Below are 10,983 nucleotides of genomic sequence, written 5' to 3'. Positions count from 1 at the left end.
CCTGCAAGTCTGCCTTTAAAAAGAAGAAGAGGGAAAAATGGAAATGTTTGCCAAGGCTTTTCAAGTTCAATCTTCCGGGGTTTGTACAGGGGGAGAATGACAAAACCCACCTCAAGTGCCCGCTAGTGGTTGCGTGGTTACGGGAAGTGTATGGCTGCTGAAATGCTACACAGCCATTAAAAAGAAGTACGTAGCTACTTGCACAGAACTTAAAGATATTAAGAAAAAATTCAGAGAAATGTATTCATAACACATACCCAACACATATATTTCTACTTCATTATTTATTATATCTTTATAGAACAAACACAACAGTGGTTTTTCTATGGTGCTAAGGTATAAAAGGCTTAAAATATCTGTTGTTGAAGTTTAAAGCACAGCAACGTGCTTTTCTTTGGCTTCGGGAAAACCAAGAAGTGATAAAACTCACCCAGCAACAGATGTAAGAATGCTACTTCCTCTAACTGCAGTGAGAAGAGCATCTTTACAGAATACTGCAATTGTCCTCATCACCCGCTTCTTGACGATGAGCTTTTGCGGGTTCAAGTGCACACAATCACACTTAAAACCTTCAAGACACTGTGTAATCAGTAGTTTAACACACCTGTTAGAGCCACGCGTTAAAAACCATACCGACGTCGCCTGGTTACTAAAGTTATCAAAACATTCAAGTAAGAGGTATGGACATTAGCAGCGATCACTAAAGCTAACATACTAGTTGGCATATTTTGGTATCTGTTTTATAACCAAGAAAACAGTATACTGTCCATTTTACCCATCATCCATACAAACAGGAAAGTAGATCATCGCAGGGGCACGGTGAGTGACAAAAATATATGAAGGCACTAGGCTAAATGCCAACAGTTAGAATTTGTAAAATGAGGATGGAATGAACTTTGGTTTATTCAAACTGCCTGTTGTTAGGGTTAAAAACTTAGATCTTTAAATATAAGAAAACGTTAGGAAATATACATTCTCACAGGTACAAAAATATCCCATGTTGATACAACCTCGTGGAAGATCAGAGACATTATTGTGTTGGACTTGAGGATATGAGTTCCATCTACACAGACACACGAGAGAGAGAGAGAGAGAGAGAGAGAGAGAGAGAGAGAGAGAGAGAGAAAGAGAGAGAGAGAACACAAAGCACGCTTTATACATATAGAGATGTGTTCGCCATGACAAGTTTGCTTTCCTTCCAGAGCAAGAAGCCAATCATTTCTGAGAAACAAGGCAGTGGTCAGAGGAGGGAGATCCTTCTTGGCAGCTTTCTAAAACCATGAATCTAATTTTAAATGTCAGAAAAGGTTAGGAGCCAGTGAAAAACCGAAGCTTCAAACTCTGTCACAGGACTCGTAGCGCCCTGACAGACTTTCAGGTAAAAGGTGAACGAATTAGGCACTGTTAAAAGGGCCAGCTTTGGGAAGACACATGATGAGGTATTCATTAAATACAGTTTTTACCATAGCAGAGATCACAAGAGATGCTCTGTTTCTGTAACGTTTTATAAAAACAAAGGTACACACATCCAAAGTTTTAAGTGCAGGCAAACAAAGCCTAGCCCTTTGAAATGTGTATTTAAGCAATCAGAACCCAACCTATGTTTGTATTGTGTGCTTTTCTTACCAACAGACTAGGCCATGGATCTACGTCTGAAATCACACATATAACCCCCGAGCCTTACCACGGCTTCAATACCAAACAGTACACTGTAGCCTGGCTCTGAAACATTTGGTTTCCTTCAGGAATGAAGAAGTCCATGCAAGGGAGAGGAATGACATTTGGAAAACAGAGAGGAACTGTCCATCTGCCTTGCAAGGTTTTACCCTCCTTCAATTCTGTCATCAAATCGCAGAACTTGCAGGCAGATAGAATCAGAAGGCTGGTGGCTAGCCAGCCAGCTAAGGTCACCTTTCCCCTGAGGAGTGAACAAGACTGCGGGAAAGGCTTGGAGAGCTGAGAAGCAGGGGCTGCAACCTGCCTCAGTCTCCCACTCAAGGACAATCCTGACAGGGGCAGAAATTCAAATGTGGTCCAGGCACACAGCAGGAGATGCCAGGATGGTATTTCCACATTCTTATCAACTGTTCCAAGCCTTTAGCACCTAAAGATGCATGTTCGTTTGAAAAAAGAAGTCAGGTTGAATTTTAAGTCACCAGTGGCATTTGAGAGGCTACTCACTCAACCTGGAAAGGCTTCAAAGGAAACTGCTCAGCTTTGGAGATGGGGGAACTCAGTTTTACTTTGAAAAAACAACACATACAAACCTTTTTTAAAGATACAAAAGTCTAAACAAAAATAAATAAATAAATAAAAATCTCCTTCTCTGGTTTCAATAATAAAGCCCGAGCAACTTGAGAAGTCAGTGTTCTGGTAGAATCCTCAGGGAGCCATGGCTCTCCAGGGGTCAGCCTGGTTGGCTAAGTCACTGAAAGCCCTAAAGTCTAGAAAAATACATTTTAACAGTTTCACTCAGGTGGACTTTGTAGGGTCTCCAGGGCCCCACGCTGAGAAGCTGCAGGCAGCGTCTTGCTCAAGCCGGCTGGCTCCGCACATCCCTTTGAGCTTCGGTTAGTTTCTGGATAAGATAACGCTTGTCACGACTCTCCTGAAAAAGAGAAGCAGGTTCGAAGTCCGTCTCATATGTTTAGAAATGTAGGAAGCTATTCCTCTCTAGTGAGTCTCTAGTCAGACTCCAGGTAAGGGATTCCAGCCATTGGAGTGCCGCCATGACTTCCAGGCTGGCCTGTCTCCCTCACCGGAGGTCCCACCACAGCCCCTTGTCCACGGGACAGCTGGAGATCTAGAAACACGCGTGGGCTGAGTGCCTGGCATGCACACAGCCTGGGTTCCAGCCCCAGCATTGCCTAAACTGGGTGTGGTGGTCCACGCCTGTAACTCCCACCCTCAGGAGGTGGGTATAGGAAGATCAAAAGTTCAAGGCCATCCTTGACTACACTGAGTTTGGGACTGGGGCTACAAAGACGTAGTCTCAGACAATTTAACCAAATACTAAGTAAAACCGAAACCTATTGAATTTGCCAGTCAATGCAGTGACCTCTGGCTAATGTCAAAGAATCATCTTGCCCCCTGTCCTTCACGGCCCTCCAGCCATAATATCCCCATTCTCCTGTCTCCCCAAAGTGCCTGGCTTATTCCCACACGGGGTCCTTCCACCTCTCTAAGGACCTCTAATAACTGGCGCTTGCCATCATTCCCATCTCACCTCTGACGTCACCTCCGACAGGCCTCTCACAGCCATTGGCTGCTGTAGCCTTGGCTCCTCCATCCCAGCACATACCTAGCTCTTATGATCGTCACAGAAATTAGTTCATTGTGTGTACATGCCCTTACAGATGTGTTTGTGCTCGTGTGGAAGTGGGGGAACAGGTGTGCATGGATGTGGACCTTCATGGGGCAGTCACAAGTCAACCTCAGGTACCATTCCTCAAGTGGGGTTGGTGAGGCAGGGGTGGTATTTGTTTTAAAATTATCTTCAGATGTGTTTATGGGCATCAGTGTTTTGCCTGACGGTGTGTATATGCACCTGTGCAGGCCTGCGGCCTGCAGAATGTCAAAAGAGGGCATCAGATCCCCTGCAACTGGAGCTATGGATGACTGGGAGTCACCACATGGGTGCTGAGAATTGAACCCGGGTCCTCTGCAAGAGCAACTAGTGCTCCTAACCACTGAGTCATCTCTAGAGTTCCCTGTCCACCATGTTTGGAGACAGAGTTTCTTAATTAGACCAGCAACTTGCCTGGGGTTAGGCTTCCTGGCCAGTCAGCCTAGAGATCTGCTTCCCCGTGCTGGGCCTACACATGCAGGCCGTGATGCCTGCAGCCTTCTACATGGATGCCTGGGTGGAGCTCGGGTCCGCATGCCTGTACAGCAGCACTTGACACACCGGGCTACCTCCCCACCCCAAATTTATCGCTTCTCTTACTCTTTAATGCTTCCGTCTCTCTGGCATAGGACTAGATGAGCCAGCTGAGTGAATGAATGAATGAACCAGGTGAATGAATGAATGAATGAAACTAGAGAGGGCTGCTTTATCTTTTCCCCTTTATCTGAAACAAGGTCTTGGTGGTGTGGAACTCACTGTGTAGACCAGGTATATGTGAAACTTGCGACCTGGCTGCCTCGGCCTCCTGAGTGCTAGGACTACAGGCCTGTGCTATCATGCCCAGAGTCCTGGTTTAATGTCCCTGGCCTTGACCCTCTGGGTCTGTGCTTTCTTACCAGGGACAGCTGCTCTCGGAGCTGGACAACTACCCGCTTGTGTGCTCCAGCCAGTGCGATGAAGTAGAACATGACCAGGCTGCAAGACAAGACAGAGGTTGTGAGGGAGCCTGCATTACCAGAACGTCAATAAAAACCACCCGAACACTCACAGGGAGGTTGTATTATCTGCAGGTCAACAAAAACCACCCCAGGTCTTCAGGATGCTAAGAACCACCCAACACTCATTGGGGAGCTGTGACACCTGGAGGCCACTAAAATACAAAATACACTGATTATTTCATTTGAATTATGTTTTCTCTGGTTATAAAAAGGAGCTAAGCGGGCCAGCCCTCCTATCTTCTAAACATATGGCCAACGGCCAGAGAGACACCTGGAGGCAGGAGAGTCTGACTTAGAAGTCTTTAGTTTTCTCTGCTAATTACAAAGTTACTAATGCTCCTCCCCTGACTGCGGAATGGCAGTGAGAAGAGGGAAAAGCCCAGGAAGTCAGCTAAGGGTGTCAGTAATTGGCTGGGCATGCTCACTTGGCAGGCACTTAGGCCTCAGTTTCCTCATCTGGGAGATGGATAAAGGAAAACTCGGTGACAATATTGGACTAAAAGCCATTAACAGCTTCCTGTCTACAGCTCTGGGGCTCAGACGGGGACACGTTATAGTGGACAGAGGGCAAGACCCCATTTCATAGGGAAGCCAGTCTCACCTCGTTCCTGTCCATGTCCCCAGACAGGGCTGATCAAATCAGCACCAAATAACCAGGAGATGTAGAGAATCTACAAGTCTCTTCAAGCCAGGGGTCTCCAAGGACAGCAAAGGCAGAGCAGATGTCCACCACCAGGGGGCACCAGGTGAGCTATTAACCCATTGCTGTGGGAACTCAGCTCCTTGGGAAGTCCAGCTGAGCATCCCTAAATCATCTTATCAATCTCAGCTGGAGTGGGAGTCCCCTTTTCATGGGCATTTTTTTAAGCTGCTTCATAGAGTGGGCTTTTTTAAAATGATTTCATTAATAGTTTATTGTGGCTTAGACAAGGAGGAGGCAGAGTTCAAGTGCAAGCTCCTCTCTAGGGCTCCTCTGTCACCCACTGATCCATTATTTTTTTTCATAGACTGTGAGATTTAGGCAACCCACCAGCGATGTTAGAAATAGACCGTGTTTACTGGGCTTTTATAATCAGGCACATGGGGCTCGGGCCTTACAAGTGTAAACTTCCTGAGTCTAGTCAACATCCCCCTGAAAGAGTAAATATTATTATGCCATTTAAAAAATATTATTATTTCCATTTATCATGGAAAAGTGAGGCTCAGAGAAGCTCGGTAACTTGTCAAGCCTAGCATGTGACACTCCGGGGTATTCCCAAAGGCCCACATGCTAAAAGTGCAGCTCCCAGCCAGTGGTGCCATCAGGAGATGGGCTCTAGCAAGAGGAAGGTAGGTCAATGGGGTGTGTCCTTGACGGGTATTGAGACCCAGGCCCTTTCCTGTTTCTTTGCTTCCCAGTGGGCATGAAGTGAACGGGCCTACTGTACCATGTGTTCCCACTGAAGGGACTCTGGCCAGCTCGAGCGTAGTGGGCATGCCTCTGGCAGGGCTTGCCCTTTTCTCCCATTCCCTCTGCCTTGCTAAAAACCATTAGCTTACATCCCTAAAGCTACCACCAAGGCCCATTTCCTTAGTAGGCCACTTCCTCCTCCTGAGACTGACTACCAAGGTCCAGTTAGCAAAGTCCAGCAATCAAAAGCCCCTTTTGGTTCACCTAATTAACATGCCCAATTAAAATTAAACACCTCTTCTTCCCCACCCCTGCTCATCTACACCTGAGACAGGTGGAAGAGCTGGCCCTGAGATCAGAAGGGCAGAGCAGCTACCCTTCCCTGCCACCAGCTGCAACACTGGAGAGCGAGAAGGCCCCGCAACTCGCATGCGTAGCTTTGTTGTGCTCCACTGGTGGAGGAGTGGGTGGGCCAGCCCTAAAGTTGTGAGCATGGGAGAGCTTGTCCCCATCACTTATCTGTCATGTGGCAGCATGGGTTAGGGAGAGATGGCCAGCAATCCCCCCACCGCGTGCGCGCGCGCACACACACACACACACAAACACACACACACACACACACACACGCACACGCACGCACGCACGCGCGCTGGCCTCGAGGCCATAAGAGTGGGAGAGCTAGCTCGACCCTCATCAGCTGCAGTCCCTACACCACGCCTGGGCAACACGGTAGAAGTGGCTCTAAGGGTGTAGGTGTGGGGAGATCTAACCCTGAGGATGGGAAAGCAGGAGAGCTGGCTGTGCCCCTTGCTCATCTCTGCAAGGGGTGAACTCTCAAAGGCAATGCAGGAGAGCTCACTCTGGGGGTGAAGACAAGGGAGAGCTAGTGGGCTGATCAACCCTACAATTACCCAGAACCTGAACCACCCCATCTGTGATCTGCTGGAGCACGTGAAGGGACCGATCCTGCAGACCCAAAGCTTCTGGGTCTCCACAACACAGGGCAATAACAGGATAACCAAGGGGAGTCCCAGTGAGGGCCCAGCATTGATAGTGTAGCAGAAAGAGGAGGCCTTGAACAAGACCAATGACTCTTTGCAATGAATACTTGCAAGTAAAGATATATGGATAAAAGGGTTTACTGTGTGACTCACTGTGCCACACTGCAGCTTCTATGACGAGATTTCTTTCCCTTCTACTTTGTTTTCTTTTTTCTCTTAAATTTATTTATTATTATTATTTTGGTAGGGGGAAGTTGCAAGGGCAGAGGGTGGCTACAAAGGGAAGGGGAAATGAATGGGACGAGGTGCATGGTGTGAAAAACACAAAGAATAAATAAAAAGAAAGAAAAGCAAACATTAAACACCCTATCCTAACACAGGGTTTTCCCCTTTTTCCTTTATAAACTGCCATTTTCCTATGGGCCATGTCTGTCTCCTATCTCTCCAGAGGTCTCTTATTCCTTGCCCTTTGTTAGGCAATCTTGGTCTTTGGGCTGAGAACTTGGTCTTGGAGGTCCTGAGCTGATACTTTTCCTTTCACCCACCATGCTGTACTCGGCCACTACAGGCCTAAAGGCAACAGGGCCACATGACCATGGAAAACAGAATGTGAACCCCTGAGCCAGGATAAAGCTCCTCTCCTTCTAAACTGAGTCTCTTGGCATTTTGTCGCAGCAACAGAAAGCATTCTAACACACACCCTCCAATTCCCAGGTGAGAGCGGACATACTGGTCTGGCCTGGCTGTCACTCACCAGATGATCATGAAGAAAGGCACGGCAAAGGCTTCCGACGTGACGCCATGGATCAGAGTCTGCAGCGAGCTGGGGAAGGTGCTCACCGTCTGGGGGATGACCTCCCAGGTGGTGTTGAAGTTGGTGAACGGCCCACAGGCTTTCGAAGAAGGGATGCTGCCAAGACGGAGAGGGCGGGATGGCAGCCCAGGCTGAGAGGTCTGCCCAGGCATGGCCGGAATAGTTATTTGCAATAGCCTACAGGGAGCTCCCAAGTCCAGGCGTTTCTGGAGGGTTATGTTTGGAAATGCTGACCCTGAGATTCCATCAGGTCTCTAGGTCTAACTTTCCATTTGCAGGACATTCAAGGCAGAAATGTAAGCTTGACGTCACAGAATGAACATACTAGACAACCGTGTATTCCCCAGTCTCTTAATTCAAAGCAGAGAGAAGGGCCAGAACTCCTCAAAGAATCAAAGAGGACTGTAAGGCATGATGGCTGAGCACAGTAGGGGACATGGGAAAGGCTGCTGCTTTAAAACAAACCCACGAAGACTGTGCTGGGATAGCTGAGAAATTTGAAACTGACAGAAATAATTAGCAATGTTTCCTCTGTGTGCATGTGTGTATGTGCATGCGTGTGTGTGCATATGCACGTGTACACAAATGCATGTGACATGTACGTGTGTGTGTGTGCGTGCATGTGTGTGTCTGTCAGTGCCTGGAGGCAGAGGTCAACACCAGTGTCTTCCTGTTTTAAAGCAGGGCTTCTCAATGAACACTGATCCTGGAGCTTATCCTTTTGACCAGTCTGGCTGGCCAGTGAGCCCCGGGAGCTATCTGTCTCTATTCCTCCAGCTATCTTCTGCCTCCTCCCCAGCCCTGGGGTTAAAAAGTAGCCAGGCTTAAAAAAAAAAAAAAAAAAAGCAATGGAAAACCAAAAAGGGTAGACAAAGAAGCCAGCAGGGACCCTCTGTGGGCTCTAGAAAAGCCCATGAAAAATGTTACAGGTTCTTGTCCATAAAGAGATAGAAGTCACAAAAGAAAGGAGCAGTTTAGAAAATTAAGATATGGGAGCTGGAGAGATGACTCAGAGGTTAAGAGCACTGACTATTCTGAGTTCAATTCCCAGCAACCACATGGTGACTCGTGGCCATCTATGGTGAGATCTGGTAACCTCTTCTGGCATGCAAGCATACATGGAAGGAATGTTGTATACATAATAAATAAATAAATCTTTAAAAAAAAGAAAAGAAAATGAAGATATACTTACCGAGACATGCTAATTGTTAGTGGTATAATTGCTAAGCACAGCCCAATCAGCAACACCAGCAAGAAGAAGAAGTTAGAATTGGATGCTCTGAACTGCTTTGGAGAGGGTCTGCAGGTGTAAAGAAGACTCAGCTATGGAACAAAGGAGAAAGGAAACAATAAGAGTCCTGAGTAGTAGGGTCCCACGCTGTAGTGCAATTGGGGACTGTCTAGCCCTGCCAGGGGACAATAATGCAGAGATCAAAAAGAAGAATGCTCAGTGCAGATTCCAGTTGGGGAAATTCATGTTGATGACATAAGAAGAATGGACCAAAACACAGTGATGCTATAACTGATGAACAGAGGGAATACTCCAGAAGGAATGCTGAAGCTGACAGTGGGGGCTCCTTAAAGAGGATCTGAAAGATGTACTGCACACAGCACTTTAGAGTGATCTGTGGGACACAATGCATATTCACAGGGATTCAAATATACAGAAGTGAATCTACAGTGATCTATGCCAACTAAGGAGATATTTTGCTTGAACATTTTACAAGCGCATAATCTTTCCCATGTGTTAGAAATAAATATTTACACTGAGGGGATGGAGATTTCAAGGTAATATCAAGTAAAAAGGGAGAGAACGAAAAATAAAGGCATACTGTTTCTAATAGGACAGACAAACAAACAAAACCACCTGCATTTCTGGCGAGGACATGAAACCTGTCTGAATTCCGTAAGAACCAGAACAACTTGTGAGCTTACTTCTAGGGAACGAGTTATACTGCAGCAGGGCGGACCTGGAACCTGTGTCCCCTAGGCCGGTGACCCATTTCACTCACCTGCCCTTCACTACACGGCACATGGGAGCTCACTAACTAACCAGCATTTTCCTGTGACTGTGTCCACCATCCTATCTCCTCTAATGATGTCCTGCTAATTGACGTGAAGACATGAGAACATTGGCCAAAGGCTAAGGCACCCAGAATAAAGTGAGGTCCCACTCACAGGGTGGGCAACCGTACTCAGTGACAGCAAGTTACACCTGACTCTAACATTCTGGAGACATGCCCACTCTGTGTGACCTGGGGCCAGTTAGCCCTCTGAGCCTCTGCATTCTCTTTCATAAAACATTAGTAGCTATTCCAGGGCTGGAGGTAAGCACTACAGATAGGAAGTGGGGGCACTGGGGGCATGGACTAATATTATCCGCTATTGTCAGCATCAGCATTATGAATGCTATTGTTTTCATTTTTTAATTGCCAGGTAATCAACAAATTTTCAACTTGGTAGGTGGCACGGACTTGCCTAACATGCTCAACATTCTGGGTTCAAGTGCCAGCACTTAAAAAAATGAACTAATTAAAAATAAATCTTTGCCTTATTAACAAAGAAAACGGCGGAAGGGTGGTGATTACTATGCTTGCTTTATTGTTTGGTAAGTATGGGGGCTGGTGAGATGGCTCAGTAGCTAAGAGCGTGTACTGCTCTTACAAAGGACCAGAGTCAGTTCCCAGCACTCACACCAGGCAGCTCCAATTCCCTGTAACTCATCTGAAAACCTAACACCTCTGCCATCCACCACACATGTATATACATGCACACACACACACACACACACACACACACAGAGAGAGAGAGAGAGAGAGAGAGAGAATTAAAAATAATAAAAAGAAATCATTAAAAAGATCTCTGTCTTCATTTTAAAAAATAACAAACATGGCTTACTTTATGATTACGAAGAAACTAGTAAGTTCAGACAAGCCAGTCACCTGCAGGGCCACTTGCAGTCACCCATGGAGCATCTGATCCTGTCACAATGCATGGGGATCATGAGTTGGGCCAGTCACTACGCCATGAAAAGCTACGCATTGACTCCAAAATTACAAAACAGAAATCAAGAAACCCTTGGCTAAATGTCATGGAAATAGACCACTCTTGTTGAATCCCTAGCTGAGACTCAGTTCAGTCAGTCACAATCAGTCACAATTACATCATAGGAGCGAACCAATTCTTAAATGTGCTTGAGAAAGTTGTCAAAACAAAACAAAACAAAAATGATGTGTAAGCCCAGCACTTGGGAGGTCAAGGCAGAAGATCAGGAATTTGAGACTAGTCAGAGATATAAAGCAAAAAGAGCTAAAAAGTTATTGGAAATCTTTTCTCAGAATAAACACATATTAAAGAAGTGATATTGCATGAGGCCCAGGGTTGAAGGGACATGTAATTACGATGTGTCTCAGGGGCTAAGGAAGGACTCAGAT

General features: G+C 46.4%; 1 protein-coding gene across 4 annotated transcripts in view; it reads right to left on the bottom strand.

The window, feature by feature from the left end:
- Nucleotides 1-293: 293 nt before the first annotated feature.
- Nucleotides 294-10,983, bottom strand: part of Tmc7 (transmembrane channel like 7) — a 52,303-nt gene continuing 41,613 nt past the window's right edge. For 2 of the 4 annotated variants that reach the window (XM_041667240.1, XM_041667242.1), the window contains exons 13-16: nt 8,742-8,872; nt 7,490-7,645; nt 4,243-4,321; nt 294-2,608 (exon numbers count right to left, since the gene is read on the bottom strand). In XM_041667240.1, the coding sequence (XP_041523174.1) occupies nt 2,534-2,608; nt 4,243-4,321; nt 7,490-7,645; nt 8,742-8,872 (441 nt within the window). In that variant the 3' untranslated portion in view covers nt 294-2,533. Of the gene's footprint in view, nt 2,609-4,242; nt 4,322-7,489; nt 7,646-8,741; nt 8,873-10,447; nt 10,531-10,983 lie in introns of those variants that run through there. The other 2 variants (XM_041667241.1, XR_005975801.1) reach the window with 2 other exon arrangements.

The sequence above is a fragment of the Microtus oregoni genome, unplaced genomic scaffold (assembly GCF_018167655.1).
Source record: "Microtus oregoni isolate MIOR12 unplaced genomic scaffold, Mior012 000016F_ref0000370, whole genome shotgun sequence".
Classification (NCBI taxonomy): Eukaryota; Metazoa; Chordata; class Mammalia; order Rodentia; family Cricetidae; genus Microtus; species Microtus oregoni.
The sequence above is the reverse complement of the archived record's forward strand: the minus strand, read 5'-3'. Positions and strand labels throughout refer to the sequence as shown.